At 38.1% G+C, this 27567-nt stretch overlaps 1 protein-coding gene across 4 annotated transcripts in view; it reads right to left on the reverse strand.

Moving 5' to 3' along the window:
• Positions 1 to 27567, reverse strand: part of FLNB (filamin B) — an 82828-nt gene that overhangs the window by 28740 nt on the left and 26521 nt on the right. For all 4 annotated transcript variants that reach the window (XM_063291734.1, XM_063291733.1, XM_063291732.1 and 1 more), the window contains exons 2-20: positions 24877 to 25125; positions 21512 to 21609; positions 20557 to 20704; positions 19149 to 19267; positions 17701 to 17778; positions 16194 to 16356; positions 14605 to 14802; positions 12351 to 12488; positions 10579 to 10705; positions 9919 to 10055; positions 8881 to 9074; positions 8071 to 8184; positions 6951 to 7094; positions 5634 to 5757; positions 5215 to 5375; positions 4095 to 4185; positions 3691 to 3860; positions 1182 to 1299; positions 46 to 308 (exon numbers count right to left, since the gene is read on the reverse strand). In XM_063291734.1, coding sequence (XP_063147804.1) covers positions 46 to 308; positions 1182 to 1299; positions 3691 to 3860; positions 4095 to 4185; positions 5215 to 5375; positions 5634 to 5757; positions 6951 to 7094; positions 8071 to 8184; positions 8881 to 9074; positions 9919 to 10055; positions 10579 to 10705; positions 12351 to 12488; positions 14605 to 14802; positions 16194 to 16356; positions 17701 to 17778; positions 19149 to 19267; positions 20557 to 20704; positions 21512 to 21609; positions 24877 to 25125 — 2834 coding nt within the window. The remainder of the gene's footprint in view (positions 1 to 45; positions 309 to 1181; positions 1300 to 3690; positions 3861 to 4094; positions 4186 to 5214; positions 5376 to 5633; positions 5758 to 6950; positions 7095 to 8070; positions 8185 to 8880; positions 9075 to 9918; positions 10056 to 10578; positions 10706 to 12350; positions 12489 to 14604; positions 14803 to 16193; positions 16357 to 17700; positions 17779 to 19148; positions 19268 to 20556; positions 20705 to 21511; positions 21610 to 24876; positions 25126 to 27567) is intronic.

Below are 27567 nucleotides of genomic sequence, written 5' to 3' on the forward strand. Positions count from 1 at the left end.
GAAAATGGCATCATTGAATTGTCTACCCATAAAAAAGATTCTTACCTTAGAAGGATCTGGTGGTAAAGCAGCTTCTATAGTATAAGGGCTTCCCAGGATCGGATTCCCATCATAATTCACATCAATGGCATGAAGTCCTTCTTCTTTTGGAATATACTTTACACAACTACACTCTCTTCCAACAACAGGTTCTACTAAGCATGGTAAAATTTTCTGGGTTGGGGATAATATGGCCACATCAAGTTTACCCTGTCCACCAGCTCCTTTTGTGTCAATGAGAAATTCTTGATCTTTCCCTACTTCGACTCCTTTAGAAAATAAAGAAAACAGACTGAAAATGGGCCTCTTTCCACCAGATGTATGGAAAATCCAACAATGGTATGAGGAATAGACAGACATACACATAAAGGGAGAAGCTGTACATCAAAGCATATGTTATTTTATTTATTTATATTTCACATTTAGTCATACATATATTCAACGTATCTAAATAATTCACTTAGCAAGCCAGTTCCAAAGGAACACTCAATTAGGTAGCATAGAGACATACCATACTTTACTAGGACATAGGCATTTGAATACACTAAGGATGAGTTCTGCATATAAGTTAAGATTTCACTGAAGTAACTAAGATGGCAGATATAAAGTACTTAAAGAGCCACAGAAAATAAATGCTGTCAGATATTTAGAGCTATTTTAAAAGGTACTTAATGTAATTAAAGTCAACAAGACTTTAGCTATGTTAATGTGTTGTGACAGAAACAGTAACCTCTCCGAAAATTCAGTATACAGACAACTTTGATCAAATAGTGTATCCACTTGAGTTCCTAAAGATCAATGGGTAGGATTCTTAAAAAAAAAAAAAAAAGCTTTCCATCTTTAAATGCTTTACTGTTGTTGTTGTTGTTACAATGGATGCTTTACTGTAGTAGGGGAAAACTGACTCTTAAAGCTTATAGCTTGTTTTACTACTATGGCTGTTAACTCCACAATCAGCAGGTCTTTGCACTGAAAGTATTTCCTTTTCAGTATGACAAGGAATGCTAGAGAACATGTTCTGTATGACAGTTCCACATATTAAGGTCTACAGCATCTTATTTTTCATTTTAGAACAGTTTGTTCTGTGGTTAAGTTTTTCATTTGTATGCTATCAGAAAGTGTACACTGAATGAGTTACTCACTGTTTTCCAGTCCACTGATTTTAATTTTGCTCAAATCAAGTGGAGCAGCAACACCTACAGTGAAAGGACTTCCAGGAATAGAATCACCACCATATTTCACCTGAATGTTCATGTTACCCTAGAGAGGTTAGATAGATTTTTAAAGTCATTTCAAATATCAATACTAAGAAACCCAGCAAACATTGTAATAAATTAACATGCGAAGATGAACTTCCCCAGAAATCATGCAGGTAGATGCATACTTCCAGATTTCTATTGAAGAATTTTTCACAGTATATATAAACACAGCTATAAGAATAACAAAGCAGAAATATTGAGCAATACAATGGTATTATCAGCAGATTAAGCTGTTGCTTTTTTCAAAAATGTAAAAGATGCTGTTTGCCCCTTTGAGTTGTAAACATTTGTACTGTAATAAATCCATCTTTGTATTCATGTATTTGTATGAGATTCAAATTTCTGAAAGCTGACAGATTATAATCTATTCAAGATTTTATGGTAATTATATCTGCACATCCAAGCAGGCCAGGTTTGTCCCCTCTGGCCTGCACATAATTTGGTTACCGCCTGCTGTCTTGGCTCTCATTCACTCACGGTCATTCTGTGTACTGCAGTTTCAGTGGCATCTGTGACTACCACCCAAGACAGAAGGGCAACTGCACTGTTGTTTCTGTGTAGCAGATCAAATAAGTGCTGAGAAAGAAGCCATTAGCTGCTTACAATATTTTCACAGGGTATAAGATTAATGCATCCAGGACCTCCCATTTTCTCTATTTTGTGGAATATTAATACATTCATTAATATTCCACAAAATTAGAAGAAGCTGGTATAGAATAGATATGCTGACTTTTTTTTTTTCCAACGAAGTTACTTGGGCAAGAGCAAGAACAGCATAACAAGAGAACTCCTTGTAACCAAGGTGTGTATCATAAGACAGTTCTAGAAATTAATTCCGGGGGAATGGAAGTTATATTTTCACAAGGCTGGACACAGCTTAATGTTTACTCAGTAGCATTTCTCACTGCAATATTTACAAATCTGACAGAGCAAGGACTCCTTTGTTTGCCCATTTCACCCTTTAACCTGGTATTTTTCCCCCTTCCCATTCAGAGGCCTTTCCAGAAATACAGAAATATATATCATGCAGAGTTTAAACAAGGCAGCATAAATTCAAAACTGTCACTAGCTACTCTTTGCTGCCCTTATTTAACGACACTTCTACACAGCCACCATTTCCATTTCCAAATCACAGAATTATGGAGTTGGAAGGGACCCGAAGGATCATCTAGTCCAATCCTCTGAAATGTGTGGCAGTAAAAGTGCTCTAAACTAGGAACTGAAGATAATTCTCGTGCCCCTAATATATAGAATAAGATTTGGGGGTATAGTATAGAAAGGAGCTAGGCTGCACTTAGCACTTCAGGAGAAAATGGCTCCTGTAGCTTTACGCACAAGTATACCACCTTAAGTTATGCAAACTGCTTTGGGATTCAGATTGGTAGTTCTACTATGTTTTTCACAAATTTAAAATAATACTAATTACTGTATAATAACAACAACAACTGTCAAGCCTTTTTGTAAACCAATTAATCATGATACACACTAATAGAGCAGCTCAACTGTTTTATGCATTATTATTATTAGTAAGCTGATCTATTAGTGTGTATCATGATTAATTGGTTTACAAAAAGGCTTGACTTTCTGAACAGTAAGCAAGCCAGGAATTGTTAACTGCTTCCCAAGGACACATTTGACAAGACTCAACCATACTTTGAAGGCAGCTCCTCAAATATAAGCTACACTTGCAGACAATCAAGTTGCCAGAGTTTATACAAAGACACACTGTTCAGAAGTCAAAATCCATTTCCACTTACAACAGCAGCACGCCTAAGATAAAGTTGGCATCAAGGTTTATGCAAGCAAGATCCAACTAAAGCAATGACATCACGGAATCTAGTTACTCCAAACTACAGGCATCTAAAACTTGTTGGGGTCAGCAAGACAGACTAGAGATCATACTAATACGAAAAATACCCAAGTTTACTTTGGAAACGGTCTCTGCCAACAATCACCTTACTGGCCCTCAGAACAGAATTAAATGACAGTTCTTCTAACAAGCAGAATAATTACACCAACATGTGTAGATTCCAGTTCAGGATGAACAGTAATCTTCAGTTTTGCTTTGCTGCTTGCTTGACGATGTCTCAGAGCCAATAGTAACATTGCACACTGTTAGAAACACATGCTAATTGGAAACTATGACTTAAATTCCTATAAACAAATTTTAGCTAGATTCAGAGTTAACAGTATGACGTATTAAATATGAAACAGCTTTCAGAGTATTGTTTAATAAAAAATATATGCATCAGAAACTTGCTGTGTACAAAAGAGATACCTGTAACTTACTGAAGAACGCTAACACATTTTATTTGCAATGACAGCACTGCCTCTGATTTCTTGAATTAAGGAAATATATGCCTGATTCCTATCCTTTCATAGGAGAATTTACCTGCTGTGTTGGAGTATATTTTACAGTGTGGGAATAATCATAGTTGTCAATGAAGTCCAAATCTTTGACAGCATCTCCTTCCATTGGTCCACTGAATTGGACATCCAGAGGGGCTTTTCCAGCACCTTTTGTGAACACAGTGAAGTGGGTGGGCTTCCCATTTTCCACACCTGGATAGATAAAAGAGTAGAATCCATCATCATCATGTCTAGATACGTTCAGAAAAAAAAGTGCAATACCTCTTTGGACAGAATACTACAAATACCAAATTTAACATGTCATACTCCAGATTTACTTTTCCAGCATCCATTTATGGGCCTTGACAAGGAATTGTATTTCATTATGAATGCAACCAGCAGATAGCTAATTAAATAGTTTGCCTACTAATCAGGCAGAAATCTTACCTGTTTTACTTAGTCCAGGCCCTTCAGCTTTCACCCTGCTTGCATCATGTGAGGGTTCCACCTTCACTCTGAAAGGGCTTGTAGGAATTTCCTTAAGATAAAAAAAAACATTTAATAATACATGTAGTAGCTTTTCAACAAAATCACCATAGAGTAGAAAGATCCTGAGGCTTGAATAGTAAAGAAACATTATCCCAGTATGTACTGTCCCTTGCATATAGTTTCTCTCTAAATTACTAGATTTCCATATTATTGCTTTCCCTGTAAAACAAACCAAAAATGAAAAAAAATGAAAACAGTGTTTGTTTGTAGCACTAAGACTATCTGTTTCACATGTCATGCTTTGGATCATTTCATTTCTGAATACCCAGGAGGTTAAAACAAACTAAGCCTCTGCTACAGAATTTACTTCTAGGAGCTCAGACAGCTGCCTCTCCTATTTAATCCTAAGGCCATCCAAGTCTATTGTACCCATTTAAATTAAAGTCACTGCAGTCAACTGTCTAAACGTAAGGAGTAGGAGTGGTGCTTTGAATTTTTCATGCAGTGTTTTAAGTATTTTTTTGTTTGTTTGTTTAAAAGAGATGCTTGGCTTAGTTAAAGCAAAAAAAGTTTTTTTTCCAAAATCCCTTTCTGAATCCAAAGCCAGAGAACAAAAGATATTTTAAAGTCCAATCATACTACATTTCACTTTAATCTTAAAATGGACAACTGCAATGGGTTTGGGGAAATAACTGTATATATTAAAACTAAGGCCAACTTTGGTCAGATTGCTTTTGCCTACCCCAAGTACATGTTTTTATTAAGACTTGACACATCTGTATATACTTTCAGTGTTGCAAGCTATTCTGTATGCTGCCACTAAAGTAGATAAATGGAAAACATACTAAAATAAATACATTAGTTACTACTATATACAGATACTTCAACAACTGATATGGTTACAATACAGTACTAACTGTATTGTACTAACCCCACTAACCCTACTTTCCCTATTCAGATGACCTCCCAATGGTTTTAGTCTTATACCCAGTATTAGAAACCATACTCCTAAAACATTTGAGGGACTGAGATTGGGAATAAGGATTGGCATCAAAAGCCTTCCCTGATCATGACATACCTCTCCAGCAAACAGCACTTTGACAGTGTAGCGCCCAGCTGCAGGGGGGGTGTATTTCACTGTAAATGTATCATTAGCATTATGTATGATGCCGAAGTCTATATCTTGCTCTTCTTCACTTATTACATGAGCATCACACTTGATGCCCACACTCACATCACCTAGAAAGAAACAATCCACTAGAAATTGTATTGGTAATTGTTCCCCTATATAACCCCTTGCTGTTTAAATATTTATTTCCTTAAACACACTAGTTCTATCATAGACTTCCATGAGAAAACACATCCACATAAAAGAAGCAACATTGCGAGAGTCAAGCATTCTCCTTCAACAGCATTTCAGCTTAATTTTCAAAAAGAATTACGGAGCTGTGGGGGGGTGTCACTAATCAGCATTTTGCTGTAGTGATCTGTTTTTACCTTCGCCTGCTTCTGTACAGTCCACAGTGAAATGAGTAGGTTCGTTAGCTTTCAGACCACTTCTTGCTACCCCTGGTCCAGTAACGTTCACCTTTTGAGGATGACTGCCTTGTCCAATCTGGACCTAGGTGGCATATATTTTCAAAATGTGAACTTGATAAACACAGATTAACACTTTAGGATAATCAACATCAGTCACACAATCCTTTAGGTTTCTTCTACTGTCATTCAATATGTTGTTTTATGTATGTTGAATCTGTTCTCTAGGAACACAAGGTAGCATACATAGCAATTTTTCAACAATCCTCTAGGAATGGACTGAGGGTGGAAGCTGGGTCTCCCTGGTCCTAATCCAACACCTTAGCCACACAGGAAAGACTGTGGCCTAGTTAGTTATTATTTAGTTTCCATAGTGGCCAACTGGAAACCTCTGAGGAGCCCACATGAATCCAAACAGAACTCCTATTGATCTTCTCTATCAACTGGTATTAAGGACATCTACTGCCACTAGTGCCTATGGCAATTATTTGATCAGTTTGCACTTGCATATACTATACAACATTCACTGCTTTAATTCCTCTAGTTTTGATTGTTTGCAGTCCCTTTTTAGCCATGTTTAGTAATTTAGTGTGATCTCCAAATCTGGCTATCTCATACTCTATACTCCGCATGTTTAATGGTCAAGAATTAAAAAAAACACTGGTCCCAAAATAATTCCTTCATTCTAATCCATCTAATTTCCCCAGTCCTAAACTCCTAACCTCATTTCCAACTCCCAAGAATAAGATTCATTCAGAAATATATGAAAATGTCAAATGTTTATAAATATTGCATATCAGTTGGAGTACAACAAAGGGGAAGTTAGAAATTAAGTATTTATGATATTTTAGTACTTTTTCTTCATTCTCTTTAATGGTATCTTTAAATGACAAAATAGTGGAGACTTTGGCACTCAGCTCAGAGATTCAAAAAGATCTCTAAAATCCTTTTCCTTATTGTTAAAAATAATTTAATGTATTTTGTTTTTTATGGTTAATTTTTCATCAACAATATACTGAGCACTAACTGTACAAATTCTCTAACTTCTTTGTCCTCTTACTGACACTATTATCTTTGCGTCAATTATTTTTCTTCTTTTCTTTTCACGTGTTCATTAAAAAAAAGATTAATAAAAATGATTTTAAAAAATAATAGGATTCAGCTTTTGCTTTCAAATAAATATCAGTTAGTCTAAGCAAGGGACTGCAAAAGGTATTAGGAAGCACACTGCAACTGGAAAACAAGCAGCTACAGATATTCAAGCATTTTAGTACTTACTCTGCAAGGACTATTAGGGACATTTGCTCCTCCCCAAGTAACAGCAATGGTATGTTTGATTGGTTTTGTTGGAATGTAAGAGCAGGCATAGATGCCATCAGGCTTGCTCTTCATTTGGATATCAATAGGATTTCCATCAGCATCCTAAAAAAGAGAGGAGCAAGCTTGAGTTCTCTTAAAGCTTCTAAATATGAACTGTTTTTTAGTTTTAACATTAGTTTTTCATACACAGTCATACAAAGGTAGGCAGGTACATAGTTTAACATAACCAGTGAACTTAAGGCTTCCTTTCAGAGAATTTGATCATACATTTGTGCTCATTCTGCTTCAGCTGGATTATCTCCTCCCCAACCAGGGTCACTTACCAACTGCCCTATGGAAATGACCCCAGGAGAGTGAGGCCCTGGGATCAGTTTGTACCAGGTACCTGTTCCAGTTCCAGATGGGCAGACCCTCCAGCCCCCCTGCCCACAGAGAGCCAATCTCCATAGCCTGTGGGAAGGATCCTGATGGCTTCCATTTTCATTGTGACTACTACTTCATGTTAAATTGTTATTACCTGTCCTGAAAGTATTTCTGACTTGAAAGGCAGAACACTGTAGCATATCAAACTTTATTCCAGTCTATTATTTTCTTTCCACTTGTTTAGAAATAGGATGTAGACTGCATGCCAAATGCACACTGCCCCTTACGCACTGAAAAAGCAGATGGCGGTAGAGTTTTCTTATCTCCCCCCTCTTCAGTATGGTGAGTTACATGCTTCCTCTTCATTACCATCACTTAAGAGCCATCAATCGCCCTACTTTTAATCAATGAATTCTAGTTACTAGCAAAGCAAGTGGCTTATATCACCTTGGCTGAGGTGCATATCGCTTCTTAGTGAGGTGACAGAAAACTCACATCATTGTAATAAGGATATGTTCCAAATCAAATCTTACCAGATGTCGGGACAGGACAGAACTCTTATGATGTACTCTTTAAATGGTATAGGCCAACTACATTTAAGAAGAAACTTATGAATGTTGCCAAGCATTTGTGCACACAATTCCAGATGCCTGAATAATCTATTGGTAAAACTATAGGGATTAGGAGAGAATGCTGCTTGGATATCTGGCCTTACTTGTGCATATATCTTCAGAGGAGCATTCCCAGCTTCCTTTGTATCAACTACAAAGTCTGCAGGATTGTTCACAATGCAGCCAGTTCTTTCAAGTCCTGGGCCATAAGCTTTTACCTAGAAAAGATTAGCAGGATGAAAGTCGAGAATAGGCCAAGATACCTTTACATACTGTTGTACTACTTAAACTGCATTGTCCCAGGTTTGCTCTTCACATCCAGTCAAACAGCTTGTCTGATCAGCATAGGTATTAAAAAGAAATATGCTTTTGTTAAATGTTCAAGGGAGCACTTTACAATGCAAATCAAGCCTAAGTACTGTATCTATTTGTAGAATCTTCCACCAAAGAAGTTTCTCAAGGATTACATTTCTGAAGCTAACCTGGGACAGACTTGTATCTGTTATTGATATACTGGCCTGGATGAGGCAGAAACAAAGAGAGAAATATTACGTGATGTCCCTTCATTTAGCCTGTAACAAAGATTGACCTTATTTAGAGTCAAGACCCAATCCCGAATTTAACAATACAGTGGTTAGTAAACTGCTCATGCCTCAGGCCTAATCTTATGCAATATCTCCAACCCCCAAAACTGACCAAAACCTAACAATTTCCAAATCTTAAGCTGTCAAAAGAACCAGGAGACTGTGAGTTCTGGGCCCCCCTTGGGCATGAAAGCTGTGTGGATGACTTTGCCAGTCACTCTCAGCCCAACCCACCTCACAGGAGGCAGGATTATTAGGTATGTTCTCTGCCTTGAGTTATATATATAAAAAAGCATCATCATCATCATCATTATCTCCTTGTATCCTTGCCTTGTCAGAGTTGAAGTCTTGAGATGCTGGCTGGATGAATGCCATGTAAGGGCTATCTTTGATGTCTTCATCATCACACATAACATGAACAGCATATTCACCAGGCTCTTTGGGCCAATATTTCACATCACATGAGCCATCATTCTGATCATCACATTCAATTTTTGCTTGAGATGGGCCTTCAATGGCAAAGCCTGAAGAAAGGATTTTAGCAGTTGTTAGATGCACTCATATTTAGGTAGGATTTTTAAGGCTGGGTACTAAGCTACAATATCATTAGCAAGGGTCTGTTGAATAAACGATTGGCTAAGAGCACACAATCCATTAATCATAGACAAGAAAATGTTATATTTTAGAAAAACATATAAACCCAGTCTAACAAAATATGTGAGCTTGATTATCTGTTCAAAGCCTATTTTCCCATCTACAACAGCAATCTCTCAAAGTTTTGTTTCAGCCAATGTCTACATGCACTTAATAGCTGGGTTAACTGACTAGTGATAATATAGTTTGTTTAGTTTAGGGGTGATGTCTGAACAGAATATTGTAATCTGTAAACCATCATTTATGATTTAGGATTTTGTGTGATCCCAGCCACTTTGGCTGAGTCAACAAACCATAGTTTAGAGTGATATGTGAATCCATTTAATCCATGCACTGCACTGTAATTCCATACCTGTAATCCACAGCGCTAAGCATTAAAATTTCCTATCATTTTTGTTAGGATGTTCTTTCCTACCTATTATAATATTAGAGCCTGTTTAAAGGCAAGGCTAATAATGTTATTAGATTGATAACCCTGAAGAAAAAAAAGGATTGGTCATTATTTACTGCTAATCTCTCTCAGATGAGAATAGGATGTAGACTTATAATTGTCATCAAAAGTACTACGCAAAGCTAGTTCCTTTTAAATATTAGAATATAGGATTCAATCCATTAGTTCAACAGCAGGAAATTCTTGCCATTGAAATAATTAGACATCATGTATCATGCAACATCTGTTTTAGAAGAAAGCAATGCAGTGAGCCAAGTTATTACCTAGGGATCCAACTTCCGGACCAATGGATTCTACAACAAAGTCTGCTGATTTACCGACAACACCTTCATGAAGGCCTGGCCCCCAAGCTCTTACTTTCTGAGGACCTGCTTCAGGACCTACTTGCACTTCAAATGGGCTAGGAAAAGAATACCAGAAAGCAGAATTAGGAAAAATAAAGAGGCAACAACCATGGGAACAAATATATTTAATAAACTTCTGCTATTTGAGATAGAGTCAGACTGAAACTAAGGAGATCAGGTACAACCAAAAGGTAAGCAAAAAGCTTACTTACAACTTAAGGCCACTCTCAAATTCCATACCTAAGGGACCTCACAGGGGAGTTAAGATAAAATGTAAAAGAAAACCACGTAGACAGCTATCAGTATTTTTGAGAAAAGGATTCGAGAAATTAAATTGGGGACTTGATGTGCTAAATGTCTTCCTGATCCAAGTCTTCTCTTTTTTATTGTTTCTTAGTAACTGCTACCTAAGTTAGACTTAGGTAAACCAGAAAAACGGGATATACCTTTGTCCTGCAGTAAAGCTTGGAACTAAAAACTAAAACTGTCACCCCTCAATATACTTCCAACGAATACAATTTCAAAATAATTTATTGTGAAATCAATTTCAGTTAAAACATATGAAATGTTGCAGCTCACCTTTTAGGGATGTTGTGACCTCCCCAAGAAATTGTGACAATGTATTTCCCTGGAGTTACTGGGTAGTATTCAAATGCATATACTCCATCCATGAATTCCTTCTGTTTTACAAGTTCCTCCAAGCCTTCTGAAGAAATACCATTAATCTACCATTAGCCTTTAATAACTCCAGCCTATTTTCTCTAGTTTTAGGTGATTGTATGTTTCAAGATCAATTGCAAGAATGAAGTCATTTTTTCTTCTCATCCAGAAATTGTTGCAAAGGGGAAAAACTACCTCTAGTCATGTAATAAAGACAGCATCAACATTTCCAGACGAATGTGATGAGTGAAAGTGTTACATTACCATACTTAATTCATTTCCCTATGTTATTCCTTAGTCTGCAACATTATGCGTGTCATATGTGAAAACAAGGAAAGCTTAAGCTTTGTCAGACCTCATGACCACAAATATTTGGGGAATGCCTACTTGATTTAGTTTCCTTGAGAGAGTCTAAATATTCTAAAGTTTGTTGACACAAACCTATTGTCTTTAATACTGCACAGTTGGCAACATTTTATAGCCAATGCTCAAGCAGCATCGTGTAAACATTACAACTCATTTTGTCAAAGGCTCCCCAAAATCCATACTAATTTGTATGAAATTCAGAGGGAATGCCATTTGTTTGATTTGGAGGCCAGAAATTTTGCATCCCTTTCAAGCCAGGCTATGTTCCCAGAACTGAAGAGTTGACTGCTACATAGATGATCTTCCAGTTCTTTGTGATTTGCACACTGATGTACTTTTGTTAAGCTGAAGGGGAAAAAAGTCATTGTGTTTCAATTTAAAGATCCTGGTTTGTTTGTGGTTTTCCATTCCAACTTTCCAGGAATATATAAAGTGTAATGTTGTGAGTTTCTATGTTTCACTTATTTTTGTCATCAATTTATAGACAAGGAAAAGAATGACTGCTTTGAAAACCTGATATGATCACACCAGTTGCATTAACCGCCCAGAGTCCCTCCTTGTGGGGGGAGATGGGCAGTGATAAAAATTAGATAGATTAGATAGATAATAGCATGTGAAAACTACTTCAAGACTACATCTTTCACACAGCTAAAAAGGCTGGCTATGTATAGCAAGTCAGGTCTGTAAACCAAATCTCTCCTGTTAATGTTCCTATCTAGAATAAACCTTGCAGGTTATCAACTTTTCCATAAAATGTATCTTTCAAAAAAGTTGAGTGACCCCACCAAAAGTTGATTCATGTAATGTGATTTGGTCTATATACAGGGAATCTCAAGTTTGAGAGAGAATGTAGATTCTCTCCTATCAGTTGGAGAATTGAACTTCAGCTGAAAGTCTGTTCCTGTTTTGCATACTGTATCAGGGTTAGTGTGGTTTCGGTTTTTTCAAGCTACGTTTTCATAGAAGTTTAGTCTTGTCATCAAATAAGGATTTTCCTGCACATACATTTTGGCCAAGAGCCTCATTAAATATGTGATTCCATATCAAAGATTACAAAGCTTACACAGGGGTTATGCAGTTCAAATTAATTCTATATGAAGAAGTAAACAATATATTATTTTAAGTGAAATTCGTGTTTTCATGCTTCTATCCATGTATTAAATAGATACCTCTGTAAAAAGCAGGGCTCTATTTCACCTCTAGAGTTCTCTTGAGAAGCAAAGTCAACATGCAGATAGTGGAAATCAGTGCCTGATTGGAGTTGTTTGCAAAAGACTCATATCAATGTCCAAGCAATACAAAAAAAAAAAAAGCTCAACACTTACTTGGTCCTTTTATTGCCACATGGATATCTCCGCTCCCTGCAGCTTTAGTATCAACCTTGAAGTATGCGGTTTCTCTGATCCTAACTCCTTTGGGTTGGAGGCCCCTACCACTGGCACGGCAGGCATTTGGATTGCAGGCTACAAGCAAATTGCAGACAGACATGAATGCAGTCTTTGATTCCTAAAGATATTTAGTTTAACCAAGCCAGGCTGGAACAGCTTCTCTCAGCTTCCTTTAAGATGGATAAGATTTTACATGAAATGCAAAACCTGAATGCCATTTTGTAGTCTTAAGAAGCAAGGCTGTTCTTGGTTAAAGTCGTTACTTTGTACACACACAAATAAACTGCATACTAATAAGCCTTTTGTCCATGGTTGCTCCAGAACAGCTTTGGATTTGACAACAGTAAAAGGTAATCAAATATTCTCATTTCCAAAGCTCCAAACTTGGAAGACATGAAGCTTTCTAGCTTAAACAGTTTTTCAGAATCAGTTTCAAGTGGTTTTGGAAGAGGAGGAGGAAGAGGAGGAAAGCACAAGATAGTAAGAGTTCCATACAAACACTGCACCTTGAATTTTGAGATGGCTTGCTGTGCTGATTTTGATATTATCCCTATTATGCCATGCAGAAGAACAGGCAATCACTGTAGATACATGAGTTATCAGAATGTGAATCAAGTAAGTCAAATTAGCCAACTAATCCAGACAAGCCCGCCATAGAGATGTGTTTGAAACGGGAAACATAATGAAGGAGGAAAGAAACATGCAAAGTGCTCTTCAGATATCACTAATATACTGGAACAGTTCATCAACAGACAGAAACTCCAGGCGGGAGACCAAGCCAGGGGCATTTGGGAAAGTGGGCACATTTAAAATGTTGAGGGCATATGACAGACTTCTAACAAAGCAGTTCCATGGGGAAGGCTTGTCTGGTAAATGATTGTGATGGATGCATGGCCAGTCACAAAGCTCCCATATACCAGAAGGTAAATAGAGGTGATTATTCCCTGTAAATTCTCCTTGATCCCAAGATGTTCTCTCGTACTCCGGGTTACTTTTTCCTTGGTAGGTGTGCACATTTCTAAACATAGCACTTGGTTGCAGCTACCAACCATTATTATTTATTGAAAGAATGCTTCAAAAAGCCACAGCTAAAAGCTGACTCATTGCTTGCAGGACATGCCAGCTTCCTATTTATTTGTTCTTATATTTTTATTTAAAACAAGCAATTAAAAATCAGGAGCCAAAGAATCTGGCAGGCACTTATATTGCTCCTCCCTGGCTTAAGTTATGAACCTACTTATCAGCATTTGTCTAACCATGATATTGCAGCTCTTCTAAACATACCCCAGGCAGCCTGCAATAGCTCAATTCAGTACATATCTTTCTGCAATCAGCCACTGTTTCTTTGAAGGTATAATAGTTTACTCCACAGCAACTGCTCTGTCCATGCACGCATAGCACTTCACTTTCCCTAAACATTTTTTCTATATGCTGTTCGTTGCCTGTTTGCTCACTCTAGCAAAATGAAGATATGAACAGCAAACTAATGTTCAAGTCCAATTAACAATCTTCTACTTTCATGTCTCCTGCAACCAAGTTGGCTACTTGTGGTAAGGCAGTCTAACATCTTGCAAGACTGCTTGCAGATACTCCCTAAGTCTGAGAAATTTCTTGCAACGTTTTATTAAGGAACAATTCCTTTAAATTGCAAATTTGCAGAACAGGTCTCCAGGGAGAAAAAAAAAGCAATGCATACAGGGTCACCCTGAACACATCTTACCGACATAACTTGCCCAACTATGAAGTCAATAGCAGTGAAGTCCAACATCCCACAAATTGAGAGTGGCTCAGGAGAAGTAAGCAGAGGTCTGAAAGCACAGGAGTAGGCAAGGATGGAATAGAAAGCCAGTATCAGTTCAGAAGGGGAGAAAAAGAGTTATGATACAAAAATAAAGAAAATATAGTTGGTTTAAGAAATATAGCAAGAAGGTACTCTACTGCAGAAGTGCCAAAAAGAAAAATATGACCATTTAGAATGGCAGACCAATTAAATTTAGTTAGTGGTGTAAAAATTCAGAATGTAGTCTTTAAAAGGGTTTTCAAGGAAGAATTTAATCACTCTTTACCAGGCCAGAACACTAATATAGTTAAAAAGCATCTGAGTTTGCATTTGTAACTTTTTTTAAAAAAAAATCTGTATTTATATGAAGGGTAATATGTAAATTATAATATATCCATTTCTAACACATACCTTCACCAACAAGAATACCCCAAGGACTTTTGGGAACATGCTCTCCAGCAAATACTACTTTTACGGTGTGAGGACCAGCTTGAAGAGGCTTATAAACACAGCGATAAACTTGATTCCCTTTGTCTTCTACCGTAACTTCAGCAATGTTTGTTCCTTGAGGATCTTCGACCTCTGCGTCTATATCACCAACACCAGCACCTAGAAGACAGAAAAGATAAGCTCAGAATTTAGCTTCTATAATTAACCTTTTCAGAATGGCTAGAGGCCAGTATGTAGCAGAGACAAGGGAAATGCATAGTATAACAAAATTGGATATTAGTAAGGAGGCGAAAAGTTATACAGGATTAACAGGATCTTAATATGATACAATTTTGCCATCAGGGGTATCTGATTTTATTGCAAATTTTCAGCACAGTGTATTTGGCTGAAGGTGCGAAATCTTAAAATAAGAATCAAACTGGCAGAGTTGAAAAATGCTGGCAGAGTTGAAAAATACAACCTAATATCTGAGACAAAAAAGCTAGGATTTTCAGAAAAAAAAAAAAGTTAAAATCCTAGCTTTTTTCAACCCGGTATTCCTAAAACCATTTAGGCCAAAAAGAGTTTAAGCAATGTTTCTTCTGCAACACAGCTTAATGAGACATGCACCCTCATTGGGACAGTTTTGGTATCTTTAGCAAAGGTAACTACAAATTAAGTTTCTGTGCAAAGTTCATCAACAACAAAACCCCACACCTAGCTACTTCGTCATCAAGCAGTCTGTGGAGCAACATTAGCCAAGTCAACAATGACTGATGCAATTCAAAAGGAAAATGGCTACCCACAATGGAATAATGGATTGTAACAATGGCAGAATTAGCAGAAATGGCAAAACTGACCTGCCTGCTCAGGGATAAGACAATAAGTACTTTTTAAAAAGACTGGAAATGTTTTATGGACTTTTTGCTTTGAATGAAATGGTGATTTTTGATTTGCTGATTGAAAAAAGCTGAACATGGGACAGAAGGGATCTTTGTTCGTAGCTGCAAAGAAGTCGCTTATCTTTTTCTTTTTCTAACTATATTGGTTTTTGCACTTTTTCTTTTTTCTAACTTCTCTTTATATATTTTCATGTTTACTTTTTATCTATGCAAAAATCTTCAAAAATCCTGTAATATGTATATAAAAAAAAGGAAAATGGCATAGCACCAATGTATACTAGGTCCATGTGGAAGAGGAAATGAATCTAAAAAGTATGCCAATTTGCCATTTTTTACCTGTGATTTTCTGGTAAAAGATTTCTGAAACCAAAGGTATAATCTAAAGTGGAATGCAGAATCCATGACCTCTAAAGCCCTGGCTATCTTCTCCAGGTCCCCCTCAAATGTCCCCAAACTGTAGTCTTCAATGTGATTGTATTAAATAAATAGTGAATAGCCTTATTAACTTTATCTAATTGTTAGATAAAATTTTAATTTCCACAAAAATCTTGGTTCTATCATCTTCAGATGTGCAATGCAAAGGGTTCAGAGACCAAGCAACCTCAGCTTACTACATTGTTGCATTATATACAGTAAAAAAAACCTACAATTTTGTTTAGCCCATCTTACCTGCTGTGTAAATGTCAAAGTAAGTAGGTTTATTAGCTATATTTCCTGTTATTTCCAAGCCTGGACCTTTGGCTGTTACTTTACTGGCATCTCCCTGGGCTTTATCAACATCTACTTCAAATGGACTCTTTGCAATATGCTGGCCAGCAAACAGAACTGTAACCTAAAATAATAAAGTAACAGTACTCAAATTAGATGTAAGAGACTACTGCAATGCATTTACACAGGGCTGTGTTTGTAGATTACTTGCAACTGCAACTGATGCAAAATGAGACAGCACATCTCCAAGCCGGTGAAAGTTGCTATGGTCATACAGCATATGAGTATCTCCAAGACCATCTCTTTCCAGTAAAACCAGCACATCCAGATTGCTTATCTTGAGAAGACATCCTTAAGGTCCCCTCTATTCAAGAGGCTGGTGGGGAGGAGGATGGAGACAGTGGTTCTCTGTTGAGGCCCCTTCTCTTAGAAGAGCCTCCCCCTTGAGGTTTGGCTGATGCCCATTCTCCTGTCTTTTAGAAAGATAATGAAAACTGTGCCTCTGGAGCAGTGTTTCTCAGCCTTGGAAACTTTAAAATGTGTGGACTTCAACCCCCAGAATTCCCCAGCCAGCTTTAAGAAGTCCACCATCTTAAAGTTGCCAAGGCTGAGAAAGACTGCTCTGGATGGTGATTATTGTCAGTAGAAAGATCACCACTGGGGAGAAAATAAGGAGTTAAGGAGGCATCAACATGGTGCTTTGGAGTGGGCATAGGGATGCTGCTGGAGCCTCCTTAACTCAAATGTGTATTTTCTTGGGATCACATGGCTGCAGTGCAGTCCTAGGCAAAGACACAACTTCTTCAAGGATGAATTAACAGATGCAGTGTGCACCCATGCCTCCACCAAAGCAAGCAGATTTTGGGGTATGGATCTGAAGCGCTGCAAATCCCTAAGTAAAACCTATATCAAGACTAACAGTTTTTGCCTAAGAGTCACTTTCTATCACCAAAAGTCCCTAAAGGTATTTTCTTCATTTCAGACAGAGACTAGCAATCTGAAACTTCTTTGATTTGTTTAACACAATGGAAAATTTACACTTCAAATTTTATAGAAAACTACTGCAAAAAGTCAGTTTTGCTTGAGGGGAAAAAAAATCTCCAATTAGTCATGACTGAAAAGACATTTAATAGGTTAAATAATAGTGGGTGAAGTGAATCTAAACAAATCCAAACCCTTCATCATTTATTTGGGCCAAATTTCAAGAAACCTCAAAAGTACAAGATAAAGTTTTTGTTTTTGTTTTTGCCTTCAAGAGATGCTTCATAAAAATTGGTAGGCCAAACAATCAGGATGCTGGGGCAGCAAAAATATATTCTAGAAGAGGGAGCTGTTGTGAAGGATGACAACTATTGCCGTAGCCACTCTAGTCTGAAGGTATTACAATCCTACATTTACAAAAGCATTTTTCAGTTCAGTTCTAGTTCTCCTCCCACTCCCCACATACAAAGTCTTCAGACTCTCTTACCTTGTGAAGACCTGTAACTTTGGGCAGGTATTGAACAGCAAATGTCTTGTTCTTGTCATTGTCAGGCGTCACTTTGGCCTAAAAAAGAACATTAGCCCAATATTTTCACTAAGAATTTCCAATCATTTCCTGGCATCTAAGCTTAATTAAAATTAAAATTAATTAAGCTTAAAATTAAAAGTAAAATATTAAAATTAAGAGCCAGTTTGGTCTAGTTGTTAAGGTAATGGGCTAGAAACCAGGAGGCTGAGAGTTCTAGTTCCGCCTTAGGCATGAAAGCCGGCTGGGTGACTTTGGCCAGTCACTCTCTCAGCCCAACTCGCCTCACAGGGTGGTTGTCGTGGGGCAAATAGGAGGAGGAAGGAGTATTTGGTGTGTTCGCCACCTTGAGTTATTTATAAAAATAATAAAGGCGGGATAGAAAATTAAATAAATAAATAAATAAATAAAAGCACCTTTGGGAAAAATGCTCCTCAACAAGAAAAGTTTGCCTCTCTGTATCTTTTTCATGCCAAACAAACACCAGCAGATATTCTCCCAATGACACAGAAGAGCCCTGTCCTCCATTAGAGCAGCATTATAGCAGATGGCCGTGAAATAGCCACTCTTAAGTTCCTAATACTGCTTTTGTAATGCAACAGCCACTGCAAAATTTATGTAATGGCTTTATACTCCAAATTTCCACCAAAAATGCTGCTCAGAGAAGCTAATAAAAGTAACAGAATTATAATCAAACATGCAAATCAAACCTAATTGAATTTTAAATCCACCAATAAAGAGTATGTAACTTTAACTCACCTTAGCAGCTAAACCAATCTACATCAAAAGTCTATCTAAAGAAGTATGATTTTGCCTACCAGCAGAAGGGTAACAAAGAAAGAGTTAGCTCTATTTTAAATCCTAAATGGCTTCAGACCTAACTGTCTGAACAAACACCTCTTCCATTATGAATATGTCTAGAGGTTAAAATCAATAGCTGAAGATGCTCCTATAGTTTAGGTACACGAAAAAGGCTGTGCTCAATCAACTTTTCCTGCATCACTCACAGGATGTCAAGGGCAGTCTTCTGGTGATGTATTTGGCCCCCAGTCTCTCTGCCTTTAGAAGAACAGCCAAAACACATCTCTTTTTTAATTATTTTAATTGTTAATTTTCACATTCATTTTTTGCATCTTCCTCTGTTTTTGATATATTGCACTCTAATTGTTTAGCTGCTCTAAATATTCAGTTGAACAGAAAACTAGTATAAAAACTGAATAAATAGCTTAGTACTTGTAATTTTAAACTGGAATGAATCCCAGTGCTTTGTATGCATTATATTAGTCAAACTATGATCCCATGAAATTCATTCTAAATGAAAACACTCATGCAAGAGCATCATTTTCCAATTATGAGAGAATAACCCTAAGTAATTGTCCATTCTACCCAAGACCTCTCAATATGCACACCTCTTCTCTGTTTCCTTCTGGATCGTCTATGAAAACCATTACTTCACCTTGACCAGCACTGATAGTATCAACAGTGAAGTTGGCAGGTTGCCTGACCATATTTCCATGGGGTTCAATTCCTGTAAACACATAGAAAATGCTCAGGAGGTATAAAAGTATTCATTTACTAAATCTTGGTATATTCTCAGACTTCATTAAATTAAGTTATCATGACTAACCACCGCAGGCAGACAAATTTATGGATGTGATTTAAGTTTCCTTAAATCATCCAAGATAGTGGCCAGCAGTCCCATAAACCTGGCCTTGCTATGTCCCTTTACTCCTGAACCAGTAATCCACATTTTTCTGATGTTTTCTTCTCCCTCATACATCTATGAGTTTTATAAGAACAAGTATTATACAACCCTCTTCTACACACCCTTTACTGTCCATAAAATACAAAAGATAGAGCATAACTAGTAGAAGAATAACTGCTGAAAATATTAATATAATTTGAAGTTGACATGCTCCTGACAACCACAGATTGTGGTAGCTTTGTTTCTGAAGGCATGTTTCCATTATCTTGGAATTACTCTATCCTCAAGAAATCTTGTTTTTCTCCAGTGAGACCTTTGTCCACCATTCTTTCCATTGTTCTGAGGATTTAAATGATCCTCCAGACAAACCACCAAAAGATGAGTTGATGAAAAGCTGAATCAGTCCAGGAGCTCCCGCAGATTTTAAAAAAGGTCCTGCAAATTTACTTATAATAAAACCAGCTTATATAATACATTTTCCCAGAACTGTGTGTGTGTGTGTGTTCTAAGAAAAGCTTTCCACGGGGTGATGTGATCCTGCTTCAAGTAATATCGGTGACTTAACTGTCTCCGTGTTATCATCTAGTTACATCTCCCCGACAGGGATAGAATACAAAGGCCTAACTCTAGGGGCATGGACAATAAACTGCTCAGGAACGTGGTGTAGAGAAACACTACAGGTGTATATATATTTTAAAAAATAGCCTTGCTGAACTGGTTCTCACAGGATTGGGGAATTCATATGAAAGTAGGAGTGGCTTTTGGACAATTTCCACATTTCTGAACGTTAGCAGTACATCAAACAAATACAGTGAGATATGGATGTTTGGCTGCACAGCAAGAATCGACTAGGTTTTCCACCATAATTATAAATATACCAAAGTGTTATCTATTTATTATTCAAATTTATTATAACCTCCCAACTCCAATGGACTCTGGGCAGTGTAACAAACCAAAAAAAAGAAACAGGTAATACCTAAAACCACACAGACAGCCCAGAGTAAAACGATCAAAAAACAACACAGATCAAGCAGAACAAAATAGGGCCCCCCAAAAACAACAATACATTGACCCCACGCCTGGGACCAAAGCCAGGTTACTTAGGACCTTACCTTTGCCATATGCTCTTGCCTTCTTTGGATTAAGTTTGGGTTTCAAAGGAGCACCTGGTTTCAGCTTTGCTTTGGGGAACTGTGACAAGTAGGTCATTACAGAGTGCTCATCCACATCAGGATGTATGATTTCTTCAGGAGTGATGACCTAGAAAACCATTGAAGGACAGTGTTAAGTGTACCTTCATTTTCCTTGCTGACATTCCTGTCTCTTTAAGTATCCCCTTCGTTTGGAACTATGGTTCATTAAAAGCATTAATAACAGCAAGTTGCCTTTTCAAAAATGTTCTAACATACCTACAAAACAATACTATTACTGCCAGTCAAAAGGAAAATTTAGAAAGTTTTGACATTGCATGTTTCTAATAACCCATTGCTTGAGGAACTTCAATGTAATGTTCTGCTGGCTTCCTCCCAGAAAAAAACCAACTATAAATGCCATGATCTAAAATGCAAATATGTACAGAGCCTTTAATCTGCTTGCTCATCTCATCCAGGTGCCTTTTAGACATGTTGGATTACAATACCAACATTTCCAGCCATCAGGGCCAGATTTCAACAACAGAAGGAGAATTGGGGCAGCTCCACAGATGTTAAGATTGGTTACTATGAATCGATAAGCTATGATGCAACTGAAGCTTTCATGAACATAATCAATCTGAATTTTTGACAAAGCCAAAATGAAATGTCAGTTAAAAATTGAATGGGTACTATCTGTAAAAGAAAAAATTAATTATATTTGAATTTGGAGGCTTCATTTTTCAATAATCTAAAGAAGCTTTCACAGAGTAGCGACTTCTATTTCCTGCAGGAAGCACGTTATTTGCACAAACACAATATTGGATTAGTCACATTCCATATTCTGACAGATATTGTTCCTACATATGAATCAAATGTGGCTGTTCTGTTTATAGGCTACTCCTTGGATAAATTGAAGCCTCTCCCTTTTCCATACCTGAGGGACACCTAACCAGTCATCTGCTTGCTGCATAGCTTCACGAGCATTATTAACAGGCTTCTTAGGATCCCAGGTTTCCCAGTCTGGGCAGAGACCTGAAGATAGGAAGTAGGGAAAAGTATAATCTCTGTAATTAAAGAAGCATGTACATTTAGCCAAAGCAAAATACTTGAATGGCACCTACAGTGCCCTAAACAAGAAAGTGGACATTGGCAGCCAAAGTTTTCAGTTACAGACCGAAGCCAAGTGGGTTGGGTTGTGGGGGAGGAACCGCTCTGACAACACACATAGCTAGTCTAAAGATTCCAAAGTTGGGTGGTTTGCAAGAAATCCTGATTTTGGTGGCAACAAGTACAGCCACTAATTGCTGTAGCTCTTATCAAGTGCAAGGGTTTTCTTAGTAAGGAATACAATTTGTTGCTGTTGTTTATTCGTTTAGTCGCTTCCGACTCTTCGTGACTTCATGGACCAGCCCACGCCAGAGCTTCCTGTCGGTCGTCAACACCCCCAGCTCCCCCAGGGATGGGTCCGTCACCTCTAGAATATCATCCATCCACCTTGCCCTTAGTCGGCCCCTCTTCCTTTTGCCCTCCACTCTCCCTAGCATCAGCATCTTCTCCAGGGTCTCCTGTCTTCTCATTATGAGGCCAAAGTATTTCAGTTTTGCCTTTAATATCATTTCCTCAGGTGAGCAGTCTGGCTTGATTTCCTGGAGTGTGGACTGGTTTGATCTTCTTGCAGTCCAAGGCACTCCCAGAATTTTCCTCCAGCACCACAGTTCAAAAGCATCGATCTTCCTTCTCTCAGCCTTCCTTATGGTCCAGCTCTCGCAGCCATATGTTACTACAGGGAACACCATTGCTTTAACTATGAGGACCTTTGTTGTCAGCGTGATGTCTCTGCTCTTAACTATTTTATTAAGATTTGTCATTGCTCTTCTCCCAAGGATTAAGCGTCTTCTGATTTCCTGACTGCAATCAGCATCTGCAGTAACCTTCGCACCTAGAAATACAAAGTCTTTCACTGCTTCTACATTTTCTCCCTCTATTTGCCAGTTATCAATCAAGCTGGTTGCCATAATCTTGGTTTTTTTGAGGTTTAGCTGCAAGCCAGCTTTTGCACTTTCTTCTTTCACCTTCATCATAAGGCTCCTCAGTTCCTCTTCGCTTTCAGCCATCAAAGTGGTATCATCTGCATATCTGAGATTGTTAATGTTTCTTCCAGAGATTTTAACTCCAGCCTTGGATTCCTCCAGCCCAGCATGTCGCATGATGTGTTCTGCATACAAGTTGAATAGGTAGGGTGAGAGGATACAGCCCTGCCGTACTCCTTTCCCAATCTTAAACCAGTCCGTTGTTCCGTGGTCTGTTCTTACTGTTGCTACTTGGTCGTTATACAGATTCTTCAGGAGGCAGACAAGATGACTTGGTATCCCCATACCACTAAGGACTTGCCACAATTTGTTATGGTCCACACAGTCAAAAGCTTTAGAATAGTCAATAAAACAGAAATAGATGTTTTTCTGAAACTCCCTGGCTTTTTCCATTATCCAGTGGATATTGGCAATTTGGTCCCTAGTTCCTCTGCCTTTTCTAAACCCAGCTTGTACATCTGGCAATTCTCGCTCCATGTGTTGCTGAATTCTACCTTGCAGGATCTTGAGCATTACCGTACTGGCATGTGAAATGAGTGTCACTGTTCGATAGTTTGAACATTCTTTAGTGTTTGCCTTTTTTGGTATGGGGATATAAGTTGATTTTTTCCACTCTGATGGCCATTCGTGTTTTTTCCAAATTTCCTGGCATATAGCATGCATCACCTTGACAGCATCATCTTGCAAGATTTTGAACAGTTCAGCTGGGATGCCGTCGTCTCCTGCTGCCTTGTTATTAGCAATGCTTCTTAAGGCCCATTCAACCTCACTCTTCAGGATGTCTGGCTCTAGCTCACTGACCACACCGTCAAAGCTATCCCCGATATTCTCCTTCCTATACAGGTCTTCCGTATATTCTTGCCACCTTTTCTTGATCTCTTCTTCTTCTGTTAGGAGAAGTGAGTTGTCTTGGCAAAATTCTATCAGCCTATGTCCTGCTTTGTTTTGTTCTCCCAGGCCATGCTTACCTGTAATTCCAGGTGTCATCTGACTGCCCATCTTAGCATTCCAGTCTCCTGTGATGAAAATAACATCTCTTTTAGGCATGCTGTCCAGTAGGTGCTGCAGATTCTCATAGAAGTGCTCTACTTCCACTTCTTCAGCATCTGTGGTTGGGGCGTATATTTGGATCACTGTGATGTTAGATGGCTTGCCCTGAATTCAAATTGAGATCATTCTATCGTTTTTTGGATTGTATCCAAGCACTGCTTTAGCCACATTACTATTAATTATGAAAGCCACTCCATTTCTTCTGTGGTCCTCTTGTCCACAGTAGTAGATCTGGTGGTCATCTGATGTGAAGTGGCCCATTCCAGTCCATTTCAGTTCACTGATGCCCAAAATGTCTATCTTTAATCTTGACATCTCACTAATAACCACATCCAATTTGCCCTGGCTCATAGGTCTTACATTCCAGGTTTCAATGGTCTGTTGATCCTTAGAACATCGGATTCGCCGTTCACCACCAGCACCGTCGGCCGCTAGCCGCCTTTCGGCTTTGAGCTAGCTGCGTCATCACGTCTGAGGCTAGTTGAACTCATCCTCTGTTCCTCCCCAGTAGCCTTCCGACCTGGGAGTCTCATCTTCCGATGGTATACCGACATATCTCTGGTTGTACTGATCCATTGAGTTTTCACGGCAAGAATACTGGGGTGGGTTGCCATTACCTTCCCCAGGGATCGCATTTAGTCTGACCTCTCTGTCATGACCTTCCCGTCTTGGGTGGCCCTTCACGGTTTAGCTCATGGCATCACTGAGGTGCTCAAGCTCCAGCACCATGACAAGGTAACAATCCTTTGCTGAAGAAGGAATACAATTTACATCATGGTTAAAACAAGCTCTGCCATCTTATTCCAGGACGATATGCAGCTCAAGCTTGTTGTTGTTGTTGTTGTTGATGGTCCCCAAAGAACCCTCCACACTCTGCTGTCAATCATCAACAGCATGGTTCCCTATTATTTTGGGACAGAAAAAATCAAAACAGTAGTGTACATCCTAAAATTGTCTCTTTTTTAAAAAAAATCTGTGAAGTCAAACACCAACACTCTGCACAAAACAGTTCTGTTCACATAGCACCACCCAATGACACCCACAGCTCCCACCCTACAAAATACTGAGTGCAAGTGCAGGATACAAAAAGGTTATACATGTCCAAAGCTCTCAGTTATTGCTATAGGCAATGTAAAAGGAAAGATCACAGGAGGCTTACCTGGAGCACAGCTATCAACCAGGGCACCTAGGGCTTTGCCATCTTGCCAATTTTGGTTGAAGTTTGTTATTGGGAGGTACGGGATTTTATTCTGAATCCATCCCAAGAGTCTCTGTTTAGGTGTTTGTTTCTTGGCATCATCATCTCCTTCATCTTCCCACACTGGCATAGAGATTGAATAATGGAGGATAAGGGTCCATACTAATCCTAGGATTAGCTTCAAGTTTCCATCAACAATAGCTTTACTATCTGAAAAGAGAAAAAGAGAATTGCCATTCAAACAACCATTAAGTGTCAGGTTTATATGTGAAAGAAGGTATTTAGTCTACTATAATGAATCACAGTCAGGAGCTTGGATTCCCAGTGTGAGCATGTGGACATCAACGTGACCACAAACTCCTTTCTTCGCATCTGTCAAATCTCCATACCCGTCTGATTTTATTTCTGATTATTTAACTAAAGTTATAAGGAAAGCTAGCACGCTGTAAGCCAAGCACCAGTCTCAAGCATAACCTTTATTTCCCAGAATAAATATGACATGGAGGCTTTCTTAGAAAATAAAAAGTATACCGTTTGCAGTCCAATGCTTTTTCTGGCTTCCTGCCTAAAGCAAAAGACAGAATTAAGCTAAATTGAGAGCATTATGAAGAAGGGGATGAAAAGCAACTTCACTAGGAAGCTATTTTATGACTGGCAGTGCCCACCATGGCATCCACTACAATCTCTCAATACCCTAAATGTGCCCACTAACCCAGAACCGTTGGGAACTCCTAACTTTGATTCAATTTAGCCCCAGGCAAGCAATGAGGCTACAAATTTTAAGCACATTAGCATCTCAGTAGAAAGTATATTGAGGAGCTACTGACAATTTCCAAGTGATCTGCAAAATCTGCATCCTGACACCAGATGATGAATATCAGGGCTGTAGTGAAACACATTGTAGATTCCATAAATCTAAAGCCTGCCCAGACTGAACCCTGTTCATTATTCAAACAGCACCAAATATATCATCCTTAGTCCAATACCTTTTCTCAGAGGACAGAACAAGAGAATGTTTGTATAATTTCATTACACAGTCACGGTAGTGACAGTGGGCAGTAAGATTAGCCTACATTCTTGATAGGTATCCAAAAAAAAGAAAGAAAATATTTACTACTATTCTTTCTCAAGAATGAATTGTTCTTGAGGTTTAATGTTTCACCCATCTTCCTAGAAGCTCTGGCTTAATATTTAACTGAGCAGGAAGCAGATTGCAAGCCAAAGGGATGAGGAAGAACTGGAACGCAGATCTTGAGGGGGTCCTCTAGCACTCTGTGCTTAGGTATTCCAATGGCTGGCTAGTAACACCAAGCAACTGCCCTTCTGTCAGATTACAATTCTGTTTTGATTTAAATAGTAGACTTTTGTTGGCAAGAATGATTCTTGTGCTTCATAGGAACAATGAAGATTAGAAATCACCGCATTAAACACAATCTGTTGCACAAGAGTCTGAAGCATTTGTTTTTCAGTTCATGCCAAAGCAGTTATCTCACAGACCCACAAACTACATCTGAGTTTTAACCCAAGGTTTTGAAATTTAATTACAGATTTCAGGAAAAAAAGTTTGTCCAAAATGCTGTTATGAAATGAATGCTTAAAATGGCACAATGCCTAGAGTCTGAGCAGAAGAATTCTTCTACTTGTTTAAAACTACCAGCAGAACTTCCTTAACCAATTGTTTAGGAACTACAGATAGTGAACTCATACTCAAATAAAAACCTAAGCCAAGGCCCAAGTCCGTCTAGCATTTGGTTTCTCACTGTGTCCAAGTAGTTGCCTCTGGGATGCTGGCAGTCACTGTTGTTCCTTGTACAGACTACTGGAAGTCGGCCACCTTCAGCCCACAGTTAACCTGGATTCTTCAAAACCTCTGTTAAGATCTCATCCTCATTAATTATTCAACTCCCCTTTAAAGCCATCCAAGGTAACGGCCATCACCATGCCTTGTGCTAATGAATTCCTGAGGTTAATTATGCACTGTGTGAAGATGTATACTATTTAGATAATATAGATAAATATTAGCTATCTAAACTAGCATTAGTTCTGAAAGAATTTCTTTATAAAGTTGTTTCTAGGCCTACCTGAAAATGCAAAGTTTGAACTTGGGATCTTTCAAATGCTGGACCTATGTCTGGTACTGTCTACTGTTCTTTTGTTCTAAGCAGCAGATATGTGGGGAGGAGAAATCTAGAATGAGTGAATTATATTATTATGATTATTAATAATAATTTAAAATTCAAGACTGCTGACTCAACAACTCTGGGTGGCTTACAAATAAAAAAGGAAAAAGATACATATAGAAAGAACATGGCCGACCTGATGAACAAACACCCAGTCTTAAATTAAGCAAAACTAAACTAACTAAACATGTGTGTCTGAATATATTATAGAAATATAAATGACAAAACACAGCAACTTTTCATCTCCATTGGTTTAGTTTGGCTACTGCTTATTTTACCTCAGTTTGAAAAAAATAACTTGAAATGTTTTTTCCACCTATAACTTTACTGTCAGTAAAAAATAATAATAATTCAAGCTAGAAATTCCATAATGCCACATCAATATTGGCCACTTCAGTATCACTGAAATAGAAAGCAAATGTATTAAGTGTTCCTAAATGCCATTCTAGTGGCCAGTTGGATTTGGAAAGTT

The sequence above is a fragment of the Candoia aspera genome, chromosome 2 (assembly GCF_035149785.1).
Source record: "Candoia aspera isolate rCanAsp1 chromosome 2, rCanAsp1.hap2, whole genome shotgun sequence".
Taxonomy (NCBI): Eukaryota; Metazoa; Chordata; class Lepidosauria; order Squamata; family Boidae; genus Candoia; species Candoia aspera.